Source organism: Hemiscyllium ocellatum, chromosome 30 (genome assembly GCF_020745735.1).
Source record: "Hemiscyllium ocellatum isolate sHemOce1 chromosome 30, sHemOce1.pat.X.cur, whole genome shotgun sequence".
Lineage (NCBI taxonomy): Eukaryota > Metazoa > Chordata > Chondrichthyes > Orectolobiformes > Hemiscylliidae > Hemiscyllium > Hemiscyllium ocellatum.
Window position 1 is genome coordinate 10,110,974 of NC_083430.1, and position 25,736 is coordinate 10,136,709.

General features: G+C 45.9%; 1 protein-coding gene across 2 annotated transcripts in view; it reads left to right on the forward strand.

The window, feature by feature from the left end:
* Positions 1 to 3,809: 3,809 nt before the first annotated feature.
* The window catches only part of LOC132830155 (mitogen-activated protein kinase kinase kinase 5-like), a 179,809-nt gene continuing 157,882 nt past the window's right edge, over positions 3,810 to 25,736 (forward strand). Inside the window, exons 1-2 of one of the 2 annotated variants that reach the window (XM_060847686.1) lie at positions 3,810 to 4,312; positions 17,147 to 17,286. In XM_060847686.1, coding sequence (XP_060703669.1) covers positions 3,949 to 4,312; positions 17,147 to 17,286 — 504 coding nt within the window. In that variant the 5' untranslated portion in view covers positions 3,810 to 3,948. The remainder of the gene's footprint in view (positions 4,313 to 17,146; positions 17,287 to 25,736) is intronic. The other variant, XM_060847687.1, reaches the window with a different exon arrangement.

Consider the following 25,736-nt stretch of genomic DNA (forward strand, 5'->3'; position numbering starts at 1 on the left):
AAACTCTTCCTATTCATAGACCCACAATGTCAAAACATGTAATACTTTAGGAACCACTAGAGAGAGGACAGTTGACAAGAATTCTGGATGTAGGTTTGCTCGCTGAGCTGGAAGGCTCATTTTTCAGACGTTTCGTCACTACACTAGGTAACATCTTTACCAAGCCTCCAGATGAAGCACTGCTGATGTTTCCTGCTTTCTATTTATATGTTTGGGTTTCTTTGGTTGGTGATGTCATTTCCAGTTATTTTTCCCGGGGGTGGTAAATGGGATCCAATCAATGTATTTGTTGACAGATTTCCAGTTGGAATGCCGTGCTTCTAGGAATTCTTGTTCATGTCTCTGTTTAGCTTGTTCTAGGATGGATGTGTTGTCCCAGTCGAAGTGGTGTCCTTCCTTATCTGTATGTAAGGATACTTGAGAGAGAGGGTCATGTCTTTTTGTGGCTAGTTGATGTTCATGCATCCTGGTGGCTAGTTTTCTACCTGTTTGTCAGGGGGTGAGTTTGGGTCAGGATGGGTATTTTGGGGGTGGGTCTCAGTGGATATTTTGGGGCAAGGGTGAGGGTGGGTATTGTGTGGGTGAGTTAGGATCTGGGTGGGTATTTTAGGGGTGGGTGAGGCAGGGTCTGGGTGGGTATTTTGGGGCAGGGATGAAGGTGGGTATTTTGGGGGTGAGTCAGTGTCTGGGTGGGTATTTCAGGGCAGGGTCTGGGTGGGTATTTTGGGGGTGAGCCAGGGTCACGATGGGTGTATTGGGGGTGAGCCAGTGTCGGTAGGTATTTTGGGGTGAGACTAGGTTGGGAGGTGTTTTGGGGTGAGACTAGGTTGGGAGGTATTTTAGGAGTGAGTTGGGGTTGGGAGAGGTATTTTGGGGGGTGTCAGGGTCAGGGTGGGTAATTTGGGGGTGAGTCAGTGTCAGGGGTGTATTTTGGGGGGGAGTTGGGGTCAGGGTGTATTTTCGGGGTGGGTCAGGGTCAGCATGTAATTTGGGGGTGAGTCAGGGTCAGGAAGTGTATTTTGGGGGTGGGTTAGGTCAGGGGTGTATTCTGGGGTGAGTCAGGATCAGGGGTGTATTTTGGATGTAAGTTGGGTCAGGGTCAGGGTCAGGGGTGTATTTTGGGGGTGAGTTGGTGGTCAGGGGTGTATTTTGGGGGTGAGTTGGGGTCAGGGTGTATTTTGTGGGTGAGTTGGGGTCAGGGTGGGCATTTTGGGGCTGGGTCAGGTGTACTTTGGGGGTGAGTTGGGGTCAGGGTGGATATTTTGGGGTGAGTCCGGGTCAGGGTATATTTTGGGGGTGAGTTGGAGTCAGGGGTATATTTTGGGGGTGAGTCAGGGTCGGGGTGTATTTTAGGTGTGAGTTGGGGTCAGGGTGTATTTTGGGGGTGAGTCAGGGTCAGGAGGTGTATTTTGGGTGTGATTTGGGGTCAGGATGTATTTTAGGGGTGTGTTGGGGTCAGGGGTGTATTTTGGGGTGAGTCAGGGCCAGGAGGTGTATTTTAGGGGTGAGTCAGGGCCAGGGGGGTGTATTGTGGGGGTGAGTCAGGGTCGGGGGGGTGTATTTTGGGGCTGAGTCATGGTCAGCGGTGTATTTTGAGGGTGAGTTGGGGTTGGGGGTGAGTCAGGGTCTGCAGTGTATTTTGGGGTGATTTAGGGTCAGAGGGTGTATATTGGGGGTGACTCAGGGTCAGGGAGTGTATTTTGGGGGTGAGTCAGGGTCAGGATGTATTTTGGGGGCGAGTCAGGGTCAGGGGTGTATTTTGGGTGTGAGTTGGGGTCAGGGTATATTTTAGGGATGAGTCAGGGTTGGGGGTGTATTTTGTGAGAGTCAGGGTCAGGGGTGTATTTTGGGGTTGAGTCAAGGTCAGGGGATGTACTTGGAGGTGAGTTGGGGGTCACGGGTGTATTTTGGGGGTGAGTTGGGGTCAGGGTGTATTTTGAGGGTGAGTTAGGGTCAGGGTTGGTATTTTGGGCATGCATCTGGGTGTACTTTGGGGGTGAGTTGGGGTCAGGGTGGGTATTTTGGGGGTGAGTCCGGGTCAGGGTATATTTTGGGGGTGAGTTGGGGTCAGGGGTGTATTTTGGGGGTGAGTTGGGGTCAGGGGTGTATTTTGGGGGTGAGTCAGGGTCACGGGTGTATTTTGGGTGTGAGTTGGGGGCAGGGGTGAATTTTGGGGGCGAGTCAGGGTCAGAGGGTATATTTTGGGGATGAGTCAGGGTCAGGGTGTGTTTAGGGGGTGAGTTGGGGTCGGGGTATATTTTGGGTGTGAGTTGGGGTCAGGGGTGAATTTTGGGGTGAGTCAGGGTCAGGGATGTATTTTAGGGGTGAGTCAGGGTCAGAAGGTATATTTTGGGGATGAGTCAGGGAGGGGGTGTGTTTAGGGGGTGAGTCAGGGTCAGAGAGTATATTTTGGGGGTGATTTGGGGGTCAGCGGTATATTTTGGGGCTGAGTCAGGGTCAGGGGTGTGTTTTGGGGGTGAGTCAGGGTCAGCGATGTGTTATGGGGTGAGTCAGGGTCATGAGGTGTATTTTGGGGATGAGTTGGGGTCAGGGTTTATTTTGGGGGCGAGTCAGGGTCAGGGGGTGTATTTTGGGGATGAGTCAGGGTCAAGGGGTGTATTTTGGGGGTGAGTCAGGGTCAGGGGCGTATTTTGGGTGTGAGTTGGGGTCAGGGAGTGTATTTTGGGTGTGAGTTGGGTTCAGGGAGTGTATTTTAGGAGTGAGTTGGTGTCAGGGGTGTATTTTAGAGATGAGTTGGGGTCGGAGAGTATTTTAGGGGTGAGTTGGGGTCAGAAGGTATATTTTGGGGATGAGTCAGGGAGGGGGTGTGTTTAGGGGGTGAGTCAGGGTCAGGGAGTATATTTTGGGGATGATTTGGGGGTCAGCGGTATATTTTGGGGCTGAGTCAGGGTCAGGGGTGAATTTTGGGGTGAGTCAGGGTCAGGGGTGTATTTTGGGGGTGAGTCAGGGTCAGAGGGTATATTTTGGGGATGAGTCAGGGACGGGGTGTGTTTAGGGGGTGAGTCAGGGTCATGGGGTGTATTTTGGGGATGAGTTGGGGTCAGGGTTTATTTTGGGGGCGAGTCAGGGTCAGGGGGGTGTATTTTGGGGATGACTCAGGGTCAAGGGGTGTATTTTGGGGGTGAGTCAGGGTCAGGGATGTATTTTGGGGGCGAGTCAGTGTCAGGGGGGTGTATTTTGGGGATGAGTCAGGGTCAAGGGGTGTATTTTGGGGCTGAGTCAGGGTCAGGGGGTGTATTTTGGGGTGAGTCAGGGTCATGGGGTGTATTTTGGGGATGAGTTGGGGTCAGCGGTGTATTTTGGGGCCGAATCAGGGTCAGGGATGTGTTATGGGGTGAGTCAGGGTCATGGGGTGTATTTTGGGGATGAGTTGGGGTCAGGGTTTATTTTGGGGGCGAGTCAGGGTCAGGGGGGTGTATTTTGGGGATGAGTTGGGGTCAGTGGTGTATTTTGGGGCTGAATCAGGGTCAGGGATGTGTTATGGGGTGAGTCAGGGTCATGGGGTGAATTTTGGGGATGAGTTGGGGTCAGGGTTTATTTTGGGGGTGAGTCGGGGTCAGGGGGGTGTATTTTGGGGATGAGTCAGGGTCAAGGGGTGTATTTTGGGGGTGAGTCAGGGTCAGAAGGTGTACTTTGGGGCTGAGTCAGGGTCAGGGGGTGTATTTTGGGGGTGAGGGTGGGTATTTTGGGTGTGTGAGTGTCTGGGGGGGTGTGTTTGGTGAAGGTTGGGGCTGTGCCTTTCCGGGGTGAGGGTTCCCTATGGGCTGTCCCGGGGGTGGGGGAGTGACTCGGAGAGGGGGTAGTTGCCTTTCCCTGTCCCAGGAGGCAGGAGGCGGTCTCAGTGCCGCACCCGGGACGGTGCAGAGACACAGGCACAGGCAGAGACACGGGCTCGGGGCTGTTCCGGAGCCCTGGGAGGGGGTGAGTATGAGCGGCTCCGAGCGGCAGGCGGGCGGACAGAGAGGCTCCAGCCGCCGGGGTAGCAGCACCAGCAGCGGGGGAGCTGCAGACGGTCCCGGGGATGAAGCCCGCTCTGTGTCCGCCGGCAGCTACTGGCAGGACTCCCTGGCGATCGACATGAGCCGCAGCGCGGTGCCTGCTCCCCGGGTCCGCAGGGCACTCCGAGCTGTCTATGTGATCAATGAGACAGCGAGCCCGCAGTGCCAGGACAACCTGTCCCTCAGGTGTCTGCAGGAAGCTTGTGAAGATGCCCACGCTGTAGTGGAGACCGTACCCTTTGGCAGGCTGGTGCTGGGCGAGACTGGCACCTTGGACTGTTTCTATAATGCAGGTGAGTGCCTCCAACCCCTCACCCCACACACACACACAGCAGTGAGACTCTCCCACACCAGTGTTCGCAAAAGTTTTGCTTTACTCTGAGGCTGGGGGGTGGGGGAGGGAAACTGGATCCCAAAGTGAAACTTTCACTTTCCAAATAAAGCAGTCAGTGCTATAGTGTATGGAAGGCAGCAAAGAGTCCAGCACAGGGAGGTTGACAAACTCGGGCCAACTTTTGAGAGCCCAAGAAGTAGGTTTGCAGACTCAGGCTCAAGGAGAAGGGAGGCAAAGAGGTTTAGGAAAGCTGTACCAGGGCTCAGAATCTCCAATGTGGTTTAACGTTTGCAGGAATGCAAGTTTCTTGCAGACTTCCTGGGCCTGAGAGATTACGGAGATAGGGAAGGGTGTGTAAACAAGGAGAATATTTTTAAAATTCAGGTGTCGCTCATGTGTCACCACCTTCATGGTGGGCTGAGGGGCCTGTTTCTGTGCTCTCCTGTTCTTTGTTGGCAGCTACAGGGTCAGTGTAGGTCAGCAGAGACAGTGCTAAGTGTCGGAGATGAGCGGTAGAGTTTTGAACGATCTCAAGCTGATAGAGGGTAACGAGGGAGGTCTGCTGGAAATGTTTTGGAATGGTCACATTGAGAGATAACAAAGACTGGTGGTTTCAGTCATAGATAGGCTGAGGCAAAGTTGGAGTTCAACAATGTTACAGAGGGGAAAATAGACTTAGTGATAATGTGGATAAGTGATTGGAAACTGATTGGGTTTCAACATGGTACCAAGGTTGCAAATTACCTTAACATCAGATCTTTGTCAGTTACAGAAGTGGGATTAGTATTTGGGGAACGTTAGTAACTGGGGATGGAGTTTGACTCCAGTTCCTGCTGCAATCAGTCTTTCTGATAGTTTAATTTGGGAAAATTTCTTCTCATCCAGTAATGAATGTTAGGCATTGAGCCTGAAAATTGGGACATTTGGGACATGGAAAAATCAAGCAATCTTTGGAAGGGCCAACATAATTTACAGTAACTTAGCAATCACTGACCAGAATCCAGAGAGGACCAAAGACATCACTGTCCATTAGAGAGTCAGATGATAATTTACAGCATGTGGGTCACGACCCGGCGAATGTGGGAGAGTTGAGTGAGGTTTCATCTTTGGAACTCCCAAAGTGGTTTGTAGTCAGTGATGTACTTTACTACATGGACATCACTGTATGTATTTCATCAGTTCAGGTTTGGGGATAAATATTCACAAATGAGAACTCTTGTGTCCTTCTTCAAAGTATTACAGTGGGAACTTGCAGGTCAGAGGTCAGACAGAGGCTGTGTTTAACAACCCAATTGAAGGAAAGTACCGCACTCCCGTAGCACCACACTGAAATGTCACACTTGGATAAATGTTCAAATTCCTGGAATGGGACTTTGAACTTATAACTTTCCAGTTTTTCTTCTTTATTTATTCATGCCTTCTTCAGTCCATCATACCCATCTCCTGCTCAGACAAAAAAAGCAAGTATGTTGCAGCATTTTCTGTGCACAGCAAAAGCATTCCATTTGCTTTGGCAATGTTCAGAGTACCATATAAACCTTAGTTTAGAATGATAGAAATGTAAAATCTTGCAAGTTGGACCTTTGCCCCTTTAATACTACAGTTTGAATACCTTCCAAAGGTTGTTCAGAGTGTAATCATTGTTGAAACAGCTGAAGTAGGGATGTGCCTTACCAGTTGGAGGCTACAGTTCAGAAGTACCAAATATTTTTAAATTATTTTCTTGTTGTAGCAGAAGATGTTTGCTTTTGTCTTGTCGTCAAATTGTCATTTTAGATGTTGTGATCCCCCCCCCCCCACCGTGTTTTGTGTTTGTGAGGAGTTTGTCAACCTGTCACCAAACTTACTTTTTTGACGGATTGTTGATTTTTATATGTTAATCACTGCAAGAAATGCACTGAAGCGTGGTATTTGCATTATATGTGGTAGAAAGAAACTTGGCCTCCCGCTGTTGTTTCTCTAATATTACAAAAGGCATAGCTCCTGACACGCAATTGTTTTAATGAGGTCCATCTGTACCATGTTTGTCTTTAAGGTCACAGGTTCTTATTGTTTTTCAGTCAACACTGGGAGAAATTAGCTTAAATGCTGTTTCGTGACTAGGTCACAATCAACATTTTTTAAAGCATGTTTACTGAAACATGACAGACATGTTTACTACTGATTCCTGAAGCCCTTTAAATGTGTGCTAGTAATGCGATGGTACCACATCTGAATGCATTGGGAGTAGGGCATCAGGTATAGAATGCTGGAATTATTACAGTTGCCTCCAATAGTTATGCATACAAAACTTTAGACAGATCAAGTGCGTCAGTGTATTCTTTGCATGCTTGAGGCCAAATCCCTTATATAGTGTACAGTGTTTGCACCTCTTCCACAGTCTAATGTTTCTGCAATTTCACATTGAGTCATAGAGATGTGCAGCATGGAAACAGACCCCTTGGTCCAACTTGTCGATGCTGACCAAATATCCTAAATTAACATGGAGGAAGTGAGGACTGCCAATGCCTGATGCTTATGCTTGAAACGTTGATTCTCCTGCTCCTTGGATGCTGCCTGACCAGCTGTGCTTTTTCACAGACATCCTAAATTAATCTAGTTCCATTTACCAACATTTGGCCCATATCCCTCTAAACCTTTATTCCTGATGAAGGGCTTTTGCCCGAAACGTCGATTTCGCTGCACTTTGGATGCTGCCTGAACTGCTGTGCTCTTCCAGCACCACTAATCCAGAATCTGGTTTCCAGCATCTGTAGTCATTGTTTTTACCTCCCTCTAATCCTTTCCTATTCATATACCCACACAGATGCCTTTTAAATGTACTAGCCTCCACCACTTCCTCTGAAGCTTACACACACCATCCTCTGTGAAAAAGTTGCCTCAAGATCCCTTTTAATCTTTCCCCTTTCACCTTAAATCTATGCCCTTTAGTTTTGGACTCCCCTGCCCTGGACAAAAGACCTTGACTATTCACCCTATCCATGCCCCTCATGATAGTATAAAATTCTTTAAGGTCACCCTTCAGCCTCCGACACTCCAGGGAAAATAGCCCCAGCCTATTCAGCCTCTCCCTATACGTCAAACCCTCCAATCTCGACAACATCCTTGTAAATCTTTTCTGAACCCTTTCAGGTTTCACAACATCCTTCCTATAGCAAAGTGATCAGAATTGAACGCAGTATTCCAATTGTGGGCTAACCAATGTCCTGTACAGCTGCAGCATGACTTCCCTGCTCCTATACTCAATGCACTGACCAGTGAAGGGAAGCATGTTAAATGCATCTTGTGGAAAAGAGTCAAAAACATTATATGAATAAATCTCCACATGTTGTATGGCGGAGTTTTACTGTCCATTGAGATTGGGATTTTTTAAGGCGTGTCAAAAATGTATAGAGGTTCAGAAACATTAATTTATTTGACATATATCCTTGTTTATGAGATATCTATGCAAAAGCTGTAAATTATCAAAAATATTTGATTCGACATATTTTGTATCATTGTTATTTACTAAGAGATGTCCCCAAAACTTGAACAATGTTACTGTTGCTGTTTATTCAGCTGCTGTTTTGATTTCTCAGAAACAAATATGATAATTCTCTTCTAGTTCTAGTTCCTTGGGATGTAAACGTCAACCCTTCAAAATATAAGGTTTCGCTGCTCATGCAAAATTCCTCTGTTGCACAATTGTCTGGTGCTTGAATATAATAAACAACATGTAATGCCCCAGAGAAAGTTGTTTCAGATAAGAAGCCAAACTGCATGCCTTACATTGTATTAATGATTTACACATGAAAACAAATTAAATCCCTACTTTAACCATTGGAATAATGATTTGCCTAACTCGCTTCCCCAGAAGGGATACTCTTTAATCTCAAACTCTCCTTTAGCTTGAAGATTTATTCTCAGTGGCCTTCCTTTATGATGACTCAGGTTAGGAATTTTTCCTTGAAATTGTTAGCCTTTTTGTATTGTACAAATAAAGAATTATTTGCGTCCTCTTACAAGCTGAAAGGTTTGTTTTAGATAAACAAGCTTTTTTAAAATGTATTTTTCTGATCATCTGTTCAGAGATGTTATGACACACCTCTGCAGCAGGTCGGACTTGAACCCGGCCTCCTAGCTCAAAGGTAGGGACACTGGCACTGCACCCGAAGAATCCCGGTAAGCTTATTTTTAAGCATGCTGTTTGCAACCAGAATTTAATATTGGCCGTGACACTTTGAAAAGTCAATATATTGAAAGCATTTCACATCCAGAGGTTAAATCATTAGAAGGAATTGTGTGTCAGGTTTATTTGTTGTTTTGGCTGGCTGTCTATTGATGTATTAATGAACTGATTTGGTGGAGTCAATGCTAATGTAATGATGCATTCATGTCCAGAGTTGAAGTTAATTTATTTAATCTAGTGTGCCGTTATTAATAGGCTCGTCCTTTGATCTGTTCATTTGTTGCTATTTCCACTGCTCCATTTGATTTGATGTGTTTACTGGCTGACAAAATGATGACTGTAATTAAACGCTGCCATTTGATTACTGTGTGCTATATCTTGTGGTCCCAGACGTTTGATATGAGCAGACCTTCAGACATATGTATTATAGTTACTCGAACACGTTAATATCCTTTGACTGAAGGCTATGGAATGGTTTGCTACCGTTTTGGTAAACTATAGTGTCCCAGTGAATGAATTCTGAATGCACATACAATATTCCCCCCCACCCCACCCCCTCCCCCTCCCCCCGCCCCGCCCCACCCCTGTACCTGCGGGGGGTATGTTCCAAGACCTACCATGGAAGTCCAAAACCGTGGATAGGAGCATACCCATTCATTTAAATGGTAAATCTACCTCTCCATAACCCGTGGTCCCTGGTTCCGAAAGGTTCCCTACAATATGTTCGGGCTGTGGTAAACCACGGCTAACTGAAACCATGGTTACTGATTCCCCAGATACAGAGGTCACCCTGTATATACATACACACGATGATATGTTTCTTAAATGTTGTTGTGGTTCTGTTCGCCGAGCTGGGAGTTTTTGTTGCAAACGTTTTGTCCCCTTTCTAGGTGACATCCTCAGTGCTTGGGAGCCTCCTGTGAAGCGCTTCTGTGATGTTTCCTCCAGCATTTATAGTGGTTTGAATCTGCCGCTTCCGGTTGTCAGTTGCTGTCCGCTGCAGTGGCCGGTATATTGGGTCCAGGTCGATGTGTTTGTTGTTAGAATCTGTGGATGAGTGCCATGTCTCTAGGAATTCCCTGGCTGTTCTCTGTTTGGCTTGCCCTATAAAAGTAGTGTTGTCCCACTTGTTCAAGTACCAAGGTGGCACAGTGGTTAGCACTGCTGCCTCATAGCGCCAGGGACCTGGGTTCAATTCCCGCCTCAGGCGACTGACTGTGTGGAGTTTGCACATTCTCCCTGTGTCTGCGTGGGTTTCCTCCGGGTGCTCCGGTTTCCTCCCACGGTCCAAAGATGTGCGGGTCAGGTGAATTGGCCATGCTAAATTGCCTGTAGTGTTAGGTAAGGGGTATGTGTAGGGGTATGGGTGGGTTGCGCCTCGGCGGGTCGGTGTGGACTTGTTGGGCCGAAGGGCCTGTTTCCACACTGTAAGTAATCTAAAAAAAAAACGAGCACCCGAGTTACAAATCTTCTCCCAAACTTTGAATATTTCTCAAATCACACTTGGATGATGTAGCTGAATACTGTATTCTTTAAAATTGATTTGTGTGGTGTTTGTTGCTCCAATGATTAATTTCAGAATCATGGAAGCGATTTATAAGAATGATTCCTGGGATGGGAAACTTCAGTTATGAGGTAGATGGAAGACGCTGGGACTTAGAAGAAGCGGAGAGATTTGATAGGGGTTTTCAAAATCTGGAGAAGGCCAGATTGAATAGACAGGGAAAACTGCTCCTGCTCATAAAGGAAAAAGGACAAGAGGGTGCAGATTTAAAGTGATGTGCCATCAATGCAGACTGATATGAGAAAAAAAACCTTCTTCCCACAGCAAGTATTTAGGTTCTGGAATACCCAACTTGGAAATGTTGGGGGGGCAGGTTCAATTGAGGCATTCAAGAGATGCATTGGATGATTATTTGGATAGAAATGATGGTCAGGGATATGGGGAAAGGGCAGGAGATTGAGACTAGGGAATGGAACTGGTTTAGGCAGAATAGACTGAATGGTTTTCTCTATACCATAACAATTTTGTGAATCTGTGAATTCCCTGGTATTAACTCAGCTGAGCGGCAGTGTTGACCAGTCATTAACTGTTGATACAGGATGAAGCAGAGTTTCGCTTTCCAGCACTCATGTGGGCCTTGCAAAAGGTATTTATTTAAAAAGGCAGGTTCTGGTTGAGGTGGAAGTAGTCATTCAGTCAGGCGGGAGCATGCCCCTTGGTTTCCCCAGTTTCCTTTACTTGACTGTCCTAATGGACTCTGTGCAAGCAAAGCTCAGGGACAAACCTACCACCATTTCCAGGATGTCATTGGCAGGTGCTGGTATTAATCTTCGAGTAAAAAGTGAGGTCTGCAGATGCTGGAGATCAGAGCTGAAAATGTGTTGCTGGTTAAAGCGCAGCAGGTCAGGCAGCATCCAAGGAACAGGAAATTCGATGTTTCGGGCAAAAGCCCTTCATCAGGAATGAGGAAAGTGTGTCCCGCAGGCTAAGATAAAAGGTACGGAGGAGGGACTTGGGGGAGGGGCGATGGAGATGTGATAGGTGGAAGGAGATCAAGGTGAGGGTGATAGGCCGGAGTGGGGTGGGGGCGGAGAGGTCAGGAAGAAAATTGCAGGTTACGAGGGCGGTGCTGAGTTCGAGGGAATCGACTGAGACAAGGTGGGGGGAGGGGAAATGAGGAAACTGGAGAAATCTGAGTTCATCCCTTGTGGTTGGAGGGTTCCCAAGTGGAAGATGAGGCGCACTTCCTCCAACCGTCGTGTTGTTATGTTCTGGCGATGGAGGAGTCCAAGGACCTGCATGTCCTTGGTGGAGTGGGAGGGAGAGTTAAAGTGTTGAGCCACGGGGTGGTTGGGTTGGTTGGTCCGGGCGTCCCAGAGATGTTCCCTGAAGCGTTCCGCAAGTAGGTGGCCCGTCTCCCCAATATAGAGGAGGCCACATCGGGTGCAGCAGATGGAATAGATGATGTGTGTGGAGGTGCAGGTGAATTTGTGGCGGATATGGAAGGATCCCTTGGGGCCTTGGAGAGAGGTAAGGGAGGAGGTGTGGGCGCAAGCTACCTGAACTACACCTCCTCCCACCCTGTTCCCTGTAAAAACGCCATCCCATATTCCCAATTCCTTCGTCTCCGCCGCATCTGCTCCCAGGAGGACCAGTTCCAATACCGTACAGCCCAGATGGCCTCCTTCTTCAAAGACCGCAGATTCCCCCCAGACGTAATCGACGATACCCTCCACCGCATCTCCTCCACTTCCCGCTCCTCCGCCCTTGAGCCCCGCCCCTCCAACTGCCACCAGGACAGAACCCCACTGGTTCTCACCTACCACCCCACCAACCTCCGTATATAGCGTATCATCTGCCGTCATTTCCGCCACCTCCAAACGGACCCCACCACCAGGGATATATTTCCCTCCCCTCCCCTATCAGCGTTCCGCAAAGACCACTCCCTTCGTGACTCCCTCGTCAGGTCCACACCCCCCACCAACCCAACCTCCACTCCCGGCACCTTCCCCTGCAACCGCAGGAAATGCAAAACTTGCGCCCACACCTCCTCCCTTACCTCTCTCCAAGGCCCCAAGGGATCCTTCCATTTCCGCCACAAATTCACCTGCACCTCCACACTCATCATCTATTCCATCCGCTGCACCCGATGTGGCCTCCTCTATTTTGGGGAGACGGGCTGCCTACTTGCGGAACGCTTCAGGGAACACCTCTGGGATGCCCGGACCAACCAACCCAACCACCCCGTAGCTCAACACTTTAACTCTCCCTCCCACTCCACCGAGGACATGCAGGTCCTTGGACTCCTCCATCGCCAGCACATAACAGCACGACGGTTGGAGGAAGAGCGCCTCATCTTCCGCCTGGGAACCCTCCAACCACAAGGGATGAACTCAGATTTCTCCAGTTTCCTCATTTCCCCTCCCCCCACCTTGTCTCAGTCGATTCCCTCAAACTCAGCACCGCCCTCCTAACCTGCAATTTTCTTCCTGACCTCTCCGCCCCCACCCCACTCCAGCCTATCACCCTCACCTTGACCTCCTTCCACCTATCACATCTCCATCGCCCCTCCCCCAAGTCCCTCCTCCCTACCTTTTATCTTAGCTTGCTGGACACACTTTCCTCATTTCTGATGAAGGGCTTTTGCCCGAAACGTCGAATTCCCTGTTCCTTGGATGCTGCCTGACCTGCTGCGCTTTAACCAGCAACACATTTTCAGCAGGTGCCGGTATTAACCCAGCCATGTACTCATTGTCCAGGGAGCACGTCAAGTGAATCTCTATGGGCTTGCTTATAGGCTGCTCATTCATAGCCAACGCATTTGTTTACGAATCCCTCCATGGCTGTATCTTTCATTATATCTTTATAATTCCCTCCAAGCCTACAGTCCTCGATGAATATGAGTGAGAGTATGAGTGCTCCTTCAGTTTTAGGGTCCAGAGCGTCCCTGACTTTATTTCGCATGCCATTTACTCTCCTTGCAAAACACTTTAAACCTGAACCCCCTATTTCTCAGTCTTTTCACATGTAGGAACAGTTTCTCCCATCTACTCAGTTCAAGCCACTCAGGAGTTTGAAAACTATCAAATCTCCAGACTTCTTCTTTCCAAGGAAAACATCTCAACTTCTCCAACAATTGATGCTTCATATCTCAACATCACTTTCTTGTAAACCCCTTCTGCATTCTGTCCAATGTGTTCATATTCTTTCTAACATGTGGCACCAGAGCTGCACACAATCTAATGAGCATCTTACATAGGTTCAACACAACGCTCTTGTACTCTATGCCTCTCTCACTGAAATCAAAATTATTCTATTATTTCTTTACAGTTCTCTTGATGAGAGGTATAGTTGGTAAGTTTGCAGATGACAACAAAATTGGAGGTGTAGTGGACAGCAAAGAGTACAACAGGATCTTAATCAGGTGGGCCAATGGGCAGAGTAGTGGCAGATGCAGTTAAATTTAAATAAATGTGAGGTGCTGCATTTTGGAAAGGCAAATTAGGGCAGGACTTATACGTTTAATCGTAAGGTTCTGGGGAGTGTTGTTGAACAAAGAGACCTTGGAGTGCAGGTTCATAGTTCCTTGAAAGTGGAGTCGCAGATAGACAGAATAGTGAAGAACGCATTTGGTCAGTGCATTGAGAATGGGAGTTGGGAGGTTGTGGCTGTACAGAACATTGGTCAGGCCACTTTAAGAATACTCCATTCAGTTCTGGTGTCCCTGCTAGAGGAAGGATATTGTGAAACTTGAAAGGGTTCAGAAAAGATTTACAAGGATGTTGCCAGGGTTGGAGGGTTTGAGATTCAGGGAGAAGGGGAATAGCTGGGGAATAACAGGTCTTTTCCTCAGGTTAGGAGTGCAAAACTGGAGGGCGTAGGTTTCAGATGAGCGGGGAAAGATTTAAAAGGGACCGAAGGGGCAACTTTTTCATGCAAAGGGTGGTACGTGTATGGAATGAGCTGCCGGAGGAAGTGGTGGAGGCTGGTACAATTACAACACTTAAAAGGCATCAGGATGGGTACATGAATAGAAATTGTTGAGAGGGAAATGGGCTGGGTGCTGGTAAATGGAACTGGATTAATTTAGGATACCTGGTTGGCATGGATGAGTTGGACCGAAGGGTCTGTTTCCATGCTGTACACCTCTGTGACCGTATGTCCTGTCCTGGTGCTTTCAATGATGTCCAGTTGTCTCTGCTCCTGCGCAACCTTTGGAATAGTACCCTTTGTTTTATTCTGTTTCTCCAGGTTCGTTTTGGTACCAGAATGTATCACCTCACATTTCTTTGCGTTGAACTTCATCTGTTACGTCTCTGCCCATTCCACCAGCTTGTCTGTGTTTTTCAGTAGTTCAGCATTGTCCTAATCACACATTATAGCTCTCCCAACTTTTGTGTCAGCCACATAATTTGACAGACCAAGTTCTAACCAGTTACACAGACCGGGTGATGTGAATCTTCCCCCGTCTATTTCAGAGTCCGGGCTGAGTGAGAATCAGAAATGCTTTCTTCATTCAGAATCACAGGAATCTTTCCTTGACATTAAATACTTCCTTTCTTTTAGTACGTAAGCCAAGTTAAGTCACACAGTTTGTAATCGATGGTTTTCATTTCAGATTAACCCTTCCCTTGCCTGATTTTCTAAAGAAAGAAGGTGGCTTATTTGAATAACATTCTTTATGAACTCAGCATATCCCAAAGCCCTTCATAACTAATTACATGAATTTGACATGAAGCCTCTGTTTATTCTAAGTAATGTGGAGGCAAGAGTTCACTCAGCAAGTTCGCACTGATTGTATTAGCGAGAAGGTATTTACACTGTTGAGGTTAAGGATTTAAAGCTGAAGGGCCGAAGATGATTTGGTACCTTGAGTACCAAGAGGGAAAGGCTGCTAGGACATGGTTGGTACTTTGAGAGAATATGCATGTAAAGCTGGATTCTGCAAATAAAGTTAATGTTAAGTGAAAAGATAGGTTTCCTATTTTACCATCTAGCTTCTGAAGGGATTAACTGATGATTGATAAATATTAGATAGCCGTGAAGCTGCATGTTGTTCTTCAAAACAGTGAAGATCTGTTTGCATCCACCCATTCCCCCATCCCGCCAGCGTACATTGAGGACAGCTGATACCTTGGTTTAACGTCTCACCTGAAAGTTGGTGCCTGCAGCAGTGCAGAATTCCATCCACACTACCCCGTCAGCAAGGCAATGTGTTTAGATATCTGGAACGGGACATGAATCCACAACCTCCAGAGGTCGGTGCGCTATCCTCTTAAATCTTGCCCCAGAATATCGTTGGACATGTTGTAAAAATCTTGCATGTGCACCTGTTGTATCACTGCCTGGACTGAGCCAGACCTGTTCCCAAGATAAATGTACCTGACAGCAGCCCAGTATTTGCAAATAGCAACTCAGTACAAGTTACCTTTGTAAGGTAGACTTGAAAAGTGTGGCACGGATAAAGCACAACAGGTCAGGTAGCGTCCAAGGAGCAGGAGAGTCGACGTTTCAGGCATATGCCATTCCTGATGAAGACTTTATGCCCAAAAAGCCAACTCTCCTGCTCCTCAGATACTGTCTGACCTGCTGTGCTTTTCCAGCACCACACTCTTTGACTCTGACTCTCCAGCATCTGCAGTCCTCACTTTCTCCTTTGTAAGGTAGATGTTGCATGGAGATCGCAGATATAGGTTTGTCCCCTTCCTTGATATGTTACCTTTCCCCAGCCAAATCCTTGTCATAATCAGACGGGGTGGAGCTTAATGCAATCTCCAATATCAACTCTTAAAGAACCATTACCGTATCCAGGAAATACTGTGTTGCTGTGAAATATGTGGGGACATCTCTGTATAAATCCTTTTGTTGATTCTACAAAGGACATGGACATATAACAATGATACCAGGAAAGGAAACCATTAAGATAATTTGGTGGCAGGGAATGAACTATATTACTGCTCATTGAGAGTCCTGAAATAAGTGTCCAGAGTGTTTGGTGGAGATAATACAGATTTCACCAACACACAGCTTTGTCTTCATGGAGTAAGACAGTTAATGACCCATTTAGCTCGACTTGCAGCTACAGTAAAACTCTGCTCACAACGGAGCTTGGGAAATAAGTTTGCTTTCAGTTCCTGAATGTCACTCAGACCATCCACCACCAACTGTTGATGAAAACATACCTCTGTTCCCATCTGTGTGAGGAGCTGAGGTTGCCAAATGAGGACAGCATTAGGGTTCAGTCCTGATAGTGAAGATTGTAAAATCATCAGTTTCTGACTCGGGCCAGTATCACTGTTTCCATGAGGTGGGTGTGCTGAGGTGTATTAGACTCAACTGTTTGCTGTGGTTTACTGAGCCCCTTTTGATAGTTCCCTGTCTTCTGGCTCCCATTAGTTTGGAAATATTAAGACTTTTAGACTCAAAGCATTGGCTGCAGTGAATTCCTTACAGCTCTCCATCTGACTGGTGGACTGACACATTGCCACCCAGCTGCAGTCCAACTGTGAACGAGGCACCTTAGGATTTATATTTACATAGTGATATATGTAAGTAATATCACTATCCTCTATCTTCAGAAGCTAATAATTCTTTTCCTTCAGTGAAGTTTTAGTCCTTAACCTTCTTGTCTGGACTAATCATGATTAAACCTTGAAACATAGAATATAGGAGGAGGCCATTTGGCCCTTCAGTATGTTCCACCATTCAGTATGTTCATGGGCTGATCATCCAACTTAGTATCCTGATCTTGGTTTCTCCTCATAGCCTTGATCTTTTAGTTCTAAGAATTTTAAAACTTGTACACTGAAACTGATCCCCGCCATTAAACAGGTCTCTTATAGCTTTTTTGTTTCAAAAATCATCATTCATAGTAATCAATTAATTAACAAATTAATAATTATGGTATCTCAGGAGTAGGCAATTCTTCAGAGCTCTAGCTGACTGGACTGTGGGTGATCAAGGGTGTTGAGAACTGCCTTTGGGAGGTCAAAGGTTGGGGAAACAATAAAATGAGGGAAAACAATGGACAGGTATGTATCCTTTAACTGAAAGAATGTAGTTCAACCTCGGTACAATGCTGATCTGATTTCTAAGCATTCCATCTTTGGTGTTATCTCCAGATATCGCAGTGGTGGAGATGTCTGACCCTTACTGTCAACCTTCACTCTTTTATCATCTTGGGGTACGGGAGAGTTTCAGCATGATGAACAACGTGGTCCTTTGCTGTGACAGCAACCTTACATCACTGCAGTCACTACAGGTAGGAGCGGCCTTCCACCTCAAACCACTCGTGCTGCAATCGCTGCTGTGTTTTATCAGTGTGCTTTAGATGTGTGCTGAACTCATAGATTGGGGGCTGAGGGACAACTGGAGAAAGGATGTGTCAGATGCTCTTTGCTAGGGCATCTCAACAACTGTCCACTTGTGCCTTGAGAGCGAGGGGAACTGGAAACCGCAGGAACAATGAGCCCTGGTAGAAAAGAAGGTGGAAAATCCAGCCATTTACTTGGGATAGGATTCCTCCTTGCTTTCTCAGTTTCTATAGCAGGTTAGGTTAGAAAGGCCTGTGCGAAACATAATTGAAGCTTTGCTGTCTGGTCCTCAGTTTAGTTGAATGATGAGCATTGTGGTGTCTGAAATTCTTTTATCTGTCATGGGCCAATCCACACTTTGGTTCAGTTTGTGTTGTGTGTGGTTATGGCACAACCATTCTCCCTCTTGAAAGGCTGACTTGTTTATTTGTTGGTGGAAGACTGCTTCTCCTGTACCATACTTCTCGATAGCATCACCAGCTCCTGACTTATGCTCAGATCCCTGTGTGAATCTTTCCAAGTTAAAGATCACACCAGGTTATAGTCCAACAGGTTTATTTGGAATCACTAGCTTGCAGAGCGCTGCTTCTTCTTCAGGTGGTGTGGAACAGAGTAATAAGACACAGACTTTATAACAACAGGAATGCAATGTCATGGAATGTAATATTAAACAAATTTAGCTTACGTCTTCCATCTTTTAGAATGACCATGTTAGTTTCAGTTCCTTCATATGTAAATCCCAGAACTTTTTAAAAATTACACTCTCAGGATAGCTTTTAACAATAGCTGTCATCTCAGCTCAGGTAATGCATTGAAGGTGTGAAGTTAAAGTCTGCCTGTGTCCCAATGTTAGGTCAGACTGATGTTATTTCTAAAGTGGGAGTTACAGAACCTTACATGGAAAAAATGCATAAGTCCATGTAAGATTCTGTAACTGTGACTTTAGAAAGCTAGTGATTCCAGAAAAACCTGTTGGACTATAATCTGGTATTGAGTGATTTTTTTTGTCCACCCAGTCTGACACTGGCAGCTCCAAATCATGAATTCTTCCAGGCCACTCTCAGTCCAGTCCACCTCATTACTCAAAGTCTATCCAAATTGAAGTGTGTGTGTGTGTGTGTGTGTGTGTGTGTGTGTGTGTGTGTGTGTGTGTGTGTGTGTGTGTGTGTGTGTGTACGTGTACGTATGTACCATGGTGCATTATCCCTCACACAATCCATTCACTGTCCTCTAGTGACCTTCCAAATGTTGGGCTCCTCAATGGGCTTGCCCACATCAGCTTTCAGCCATGCTGCAGCCACTTAATTTCCTACAACGCCTTCTCTACTGCCCATGTTTCCATTATTCCAACATTATATCTTTAGTCCCACCCTTTTCTTAATTATTTGCGGGACGATACACACAAATATACAAGCACCAGTAGGCCATTCGGCCCATCAAGCCTAACCTGCCATTCAGTAAGCTCATAGCCAGTCTGATGTTAATCTCAACCCTACGTTCCAGCATACCCCCAATAATGTTTCAGCTCCTTAGTCATCAAGGATCTAAGAATCTCTGCCTTAAAAATATTCAAAAATACTGCATCAACTGTCTTTGCGGAAGGGAATTCCAAAGATTCATAACTAACCAGACACGCCAAACTTCCATGCCCACGGTAGTCAGCATTGGCACATTGATCACGACAATGACATCCACTCCTGCAAGTTGCTCCTGTGCACAGGACTCGGAGGCCTATGCAGCTGGTAAGAAAATTAGGAGGATCACTATAGAGTAAACAATGTTTCCTCATGTCTGTCTTAAGTGGATGCCCCTTTACTTTTAAACTATTACTCCTAGTTCTAGATTCCCCCAAAAGAGGAACCCACACTTCCAACATCTACCTGATCAAGTCCCCTCTGGATCTTGTCAGTCACCTCTGACTCTTCTAAACTCCAGAGGATATGGGCCTAAACTGTCCAACCCCTCCCTGTAAGGCAGTCTGCTCGTTCCAAATACTAATCTCGTAAACAAACAGAAATTGCTGGAGAAACTCAGCAGGCAGCATCTGTGGAGAGAAAGCAGGGTTAATGTTTCAAGTCCAGTGAATCCTTCAGCAGATCTACCCGAATCTGCCTGATTACAGTAAACTTAACCAAGGGCTCTGTTATAATGTTTATTAAACTTCTCTGAACTGCTTGCAATGAGAGTTAACATGAAGTACAGTGGGCAGTACTGCACGCAGTACTCTATATGAGGTCTCTCCAATGCCCTGTATAACTAAACCATAACCTCCCTGTTTGTACTCAATTCCTCTCACAATATAGCGTAACGTTCTATTAACTTTCCTGATGACTGGCAGCACCTACATACTCACCTTATGCTGTTCATACACCAGGACACCCAGATCTTTCTGCATCTCAGGCTTGTGTAAGCTCTCACCATTTAGATTATATGCTTCTTTTTATTTTTTTCTGTCAAAATTCTTTCATTTTTATATTTTCTCACATTGTATTCTATTTGCCAATTAATGATTGGGAAATTCTTCTCTTAAGAGAAAGGGAACAAAACTGTATTGACTGTAAAACTCTCCCTGCTGTTCCCTTTGAATAGTGGAATCTTAATGTCTTCCTCAGTAATGTATTGGTTTGTCGGCTGTGTTTATGTTCTCAAGTCTGTGGTGTGGATATGACCTTCTGCAGAAGACAAGAATGCTTCTTGCTGAAGCACAGCTACTTGTACACTGAAGGTGCCAACCGTCTCTTCTTCATCTGGGGCTGCGTGAGTAATGTTACTCTTAAAAAAAAAATCAATGTGGGTCTGTCCTCCCCCCTTTCTTGGCATCTTACCTACGCTGAGGAGACTGCTGACATCATCATCAGGATTATTCTAACGTTTCTTCCCTGCGCTGGGCTAAATCATGGATCTCTGTGACTCAGTGCCATAGTAAACATACTTCTAACATTTCCAGGAAGTGTAGAATATGTAACTGGCATTTTGTGGTCAAACTGTCTGTGGATGTTGATAAAAGTTAATGTTCAGCCCAGTATGTAAGCCTTGACTCAATGAAAAAACACCCTGCTCTGATTCAGAAAATATGGGTTCATACCCCACAACATAATGTAGAAGGACACACCAGTGCTATAGAGGTTTTCTGTCTCTCTCTCTGTCTCTCTCTCTCATCAGTTCTCTTGGAGAGACATGAAGTGCAGGGAAACTGTGTCTGATATACTAACCAATATGTATTTCTCAAATATTGTCATAGAGTCGTGAGGATGTACAGTATGTAAACAGACTCTTCGGTCCAACTCGTCCATGTTGACCAGATATCCTAAATTAATTTAGTCCCATTTGGCAGCACTTGGCCCACATCCGTCTAAACCCTTCCTAATCATATACCCATCCAGACGCCTTTTAAATATTGGAATTGCACCAGCCTCCACCACCTCCTCTGGCAGCTCATTCCATACACATACCATCCCTTCCATGAAAAGTTGTCCCTTAGGACCCTTTTATATCTTTCCCGTCTCACCCTAAACTTATGCCGTCCAGTTCCCACCCCAGGGAAAAGATATTGCCTATTTATCCTATCCATGTCCTTCATGATTTTAAGAACCTCTACCATGTCACCCCTCAGCCTCCGACGCTCCAGGGAACACAGCCCCAGTCTGTTCAACCTCTCCCTATAGCACAAATCCTCCAACCCTACCAACATCGTTGTAAATCCTTTCTGAACCCTTTCAAGTTATACAACATCTTTCAATAGCAGGGAGAATAGAATTGCACACAATATTCCAAGAGTGGCCTAATCAATGTTCTGTGCAGCTGCAACATGATCTCCTAACTCCTATAATCAGTGCACTGACCAATAAAGGCAAGTATACCAAACTCCTTCTTCACTATTCTATCTACTTGTGAACTATGAACCTGTACTCCAAGGTCTCTTTGTTCAGCAATACTCCCCAGGACCTTCCCATTAAGTGTATAAGTCCTGTCCTGATTAATCTTTCTAAAATGCAGCACCTCACATTTATCAAATCTAACCTCCACCTGCCACTCCTTGGCCCATTGACCCATCTGATCGGGATCCCTTTGTACTCTGAGATAACCTTTTTCACTATTCTCTACACCTCCAATTTTGGTGACATCTGCAAATTTACTAACTTTGTTCGCACCCACATCATTTATATAAATGTCGGAAAGCAGTGGATTCAGCACTGATCCTGGTCACATGTCTTCAGTCTGAAAAACAACCCTCCACCACCACCCTCTGTCTTCTACCTTTGAGCCAGTTCTGTTTCCAAATGGCTAGTTCTCCCTATATTCCATGAGATCTAACCTTGCTAACTAGTCTACCATGAGGAATCTTGTTGAATGCCTGACTGAAGTCCATATAGATCATGTCCACCGCTCTGCCCTCATCAGTCCTCTTTGTTACTTCTTCAAAAAACTCAATCATAGAGACATGATTTCCCACGCACAAAGCCCTAATCCCTAATCAATCCATGCCATTCCAAATACATGCACATTCTATCCCTCAGAATTCCCTCCAACAACTTACCCACCACTGATGTCACCAGTCTATAGTTCCCTGGATTGTCCTTCCTTAATCAGTGGCACCACGTTAGCCAACCTCCAGTCTTCCAGCACCTCACCTGTGACTATCGATGATGGGAATATCTCAGCAAGGGACCCTGCAATCACTTGATTAGCTTTGAACAGAGTTCTAGGGTACACCTGATCAGGTCAATAGACAATAGATAATAGGGGCAGGAGTAGGCCTTTCTGCCCTTCGAGCCTGCACCGCCATTCAATATGATCATGGCTGATCATTCCTAATTAGTATCCTCTTCCTGCCTTATCTCCATAACCCTTGATTCCACTATCTTTGAGAGCTCTATCCAACTCTTTCTTAAATGAATCCAGAGACTGGGACTCCACTGCCCTCTGGGGCAGAGCATTCCACACAGCCACCACTCTCTGGGTGAAGAAGTTTCTCCTCATTTCTGTCCTAAACGGTCTACCCCGTATTTTTAAGCTGTGTCCTCTGGTTGGGGACTCACCCATCAGCGGAAACATGTTTCCTGCTGCCAGAGTCCAATCCTTTTATAATCTTATATGTCTCAATCAGATCCCCTCTCAGTCTTCTAAACTCAAGGGTATACAAGCCCAGTCGCTTCAGTCTTTCAGTGTAAGGTAATCCTGCCATTCCAGGAATTGACCTCGTGAACCTATGCTGCACTCCCTCAATAGCCAGAATGTCTTTCCTCAAATTTGGAGACCAGAACTGCACACAGTACTCCAGGTATGGTCTCACCAGGGCCCCGTACAGCTGCAGAAGCACCTCTTTGCTTCTATATTCAATTCCTCTTGTTATGAAGGCCAGCATGCTATTAGCCTTCTTCACTACCTGCTGTACCTGCATGCTTGCCTTCATTGACTGGTGTACAAGAACACCCAGATCTCTCTGTACTGCCCCTTTACCTAAATTAATTCCATTGAAGTAGTAATCTGCCTTCCTGTTCTTGCCACCAAAGTGGATAACCATACATTTATCCACATTAAACTGCATCTGTCATGCATCTGCCCACTCACCTAACTTGTCCAGGTCACCCTGTAATCTCCTAACATCCTCATCACATTTCACCCTGCCACCCAGCTTTGTATCATCAGCAAATTTGCTAATGTTATTACTAATACCATCTTCTATATCATTAACATATATTGTAAAAAGCTGCGATCCCAGCACTGATCCCTGCGGTACCCCACTGGTCACCGCCTGCCATTCCGAAATGGAACCATTTATCATTACCCTTTGTTTCCTTTCAGCCAACCAACTTTCAGTCCAAGTCAGTACTTTGCCCCCAACACCATGCGCCCTAAGTTTACTCACTAACCTCCTGTGTGGGACTTGATCAAAAGCTTTCTGAAAGTCCAGGTACACTACATCTAATGGATCTCCCTTGTCCATCTTCAGAGTTATATCCTCAAAAAATTCAAGAAGATTAGTCAAGCATGATTTCCCCTTCATAAATCCATGCTGATTCTGTCCTATCCTGTTACTACTATCCAGACGTGTCGTGATTTCATTGTTTATAATAGACTCCAGCATCTTTCCCACCACTGAGGTCAGACTAACTGGTCTATAATTTCCTGCTTCCTCTCTCCCACCTTTCTTAAAAAGTGGTATAACATTAGCCACCCTCCAATCCTGAATCTATCCAACTCTGGAAAATAATCACCATCATCCACGATTTCCCGAAGCACGTCCTTCAGTACCCTGGGACGTAGACCATCAGGCCCTGGGGACTTATTAACCTTCAGACCTAACAGTCTCTCCAAGACCAAATCCTGGCAGATACAGATTCCCTTAAGTTCAGGTCCTTCAGTCACTGTTACCTCAGGGAGATTGCTTATGTCTTCCCCAGTGAACACAGATCTGAAGTACCCATTTAATTCTTCTGCCATTTCTTTGTTCCCTGTAATATATTCCCCTGTTTCTGTCTTCAAGGGCCCAATTTTAGTCCTAACCATTTTTTTGCCTTGCACATACTTAAAAAAGCTTTTACTATCCTCCTTTACATTATTGGCCAGTTTACCTTCGTACCTCATTTTTCCTCTGCGTATTTCCTTCTTAGTAATCTTCTGTTGCTTTTTAAAAGCTTCCCAGTCCTCTGTTTTCCCGCTTATCTTTGCTATGTTATACTTTTTCTCTTTTAACTTTATATGTTTCTTAACTTCCCTCATCAGCCACGGCCGCCCATGCCTCCTCCTGGGATCTTTCTTCCTTTTTGGAATGAACTGATCCTGCAACTTCTGCATTATACACAGAAATACCCGCCATTGTTCCACCACGGTCATCCCTGCTAAGGTATTGCACCATTGAACTTTGGCCAGCTCCTCCCTCATAGCTCCATACTTCCCTTTATTCAACAGAAATATTGTCACTTCTGACTGTACCCTCTCCCTCTCAAATTGCAGATTGAAGCTTATTGTATTAAGGTCACTACTTCCCAATGTCTCCTTCACTTCGAGGTCTCTGACCAGTTCTGGTTCGTTACACAATACCAGATCCAGAATTGCCTTCTCCCTGGTCGGCTCCAGCACCAGCTGCTCTAAGAATCCATCTCTGAGGCACTCCACAAAGTCTCTTTCTTGAGGTCCAATACCATCCTGATTCCCCCAGTCTACCTGCATGTTAAAATACCCCCATAACAACTGTAGTAACATTTTGTGACAGGCCAATTTCAGCTCCTGATTCATCTTACATCCGACACCCAGACTACTGTTTGGGGGCCTGTAGATGACTCCCAAGAGGGTCTTTTTACCCTTAGTATTTCTCAGCTCTATCCACACTGACTCTACATCCCCTGATTCTAGGTTCCCCCGCGCAAGGGACTGAATATCATCCCTTACCAACATGGCCACCCCATCCCCTCTGCCAATCAGTCTGTCCTTACGATAGCACCTGTAGCCTTGAATATTAATTTCCCAGGCCCTGTCCACTTAAAGCCACGTTCAGTTATCCCCACAATATCGTATCTGCCAATTTTCAAAAGAGCCTCAAGCTCATCCATCTTATGTCTAATGCTTCGTGCATTCATATATAGTATTTTTAATTTGTTACTGCTCTCACTCTTCCCATCAACCCCTATCTCACTCAACCTTACAGTATGATCCCTTTCCGAGTTTTCTGCCTCATTGATACAGTTGTCTTTCTTGACTTCTCTTGTTCTAACTTTCCCTTCAATTTCCTTTTTAAACATCCAGTTTGTCCCCTCCCCCCTGCTACTTAGTTTAAATGTAGCTGTGTTGCATTAGAAATCCTGCCTGCCAGAATGCTGGTCCCTAACCTATTCAGGTGCAAACCATCTCTCTTGTAGAATTTATGCTTACCACAAAATATACCCCAGTGATTCAAGAACTTAAATCCTTGCTTCCTGCACCAGTTCCCCAACCACGCGTTCAAGTCCATTATCTCCCTGTTTCTGGCCACACCAGCCCGAGGAACTGGAAGCAAACCGGAGATAACCACCTTGGACGTCCTGCTTTTCAGCTTTCTTCCTAGTTTTCCGAAGTCCCGCTGTAGTATGTTCCTCCTCTTCTTCCCGACATCATTTGTGCCGACATGTACCACCACCTCTGGCTCTTCACTCTCATCCTTGAGGATTTCCCGCACTCTGTCCGCAATGTCTTTCACCCTGGCACCAGGAAGGCAACACACCATCCTTAAATCCCGTCTGCTGCCACAAAAACCCCGGTCAGTTCCTCTCACGATGGAGTCCCCTATTCCCACGGCTCTGTGCGATGTCCGACTCTTCCGCTCTGCCTCTGTGCCAACCTTTGATTGACAGACCTGGTCGCCTCACGGACTGGCAGTGTCACCAGTCTCTACTCTTTCCAAAAGCTTCAACTTGTTGCT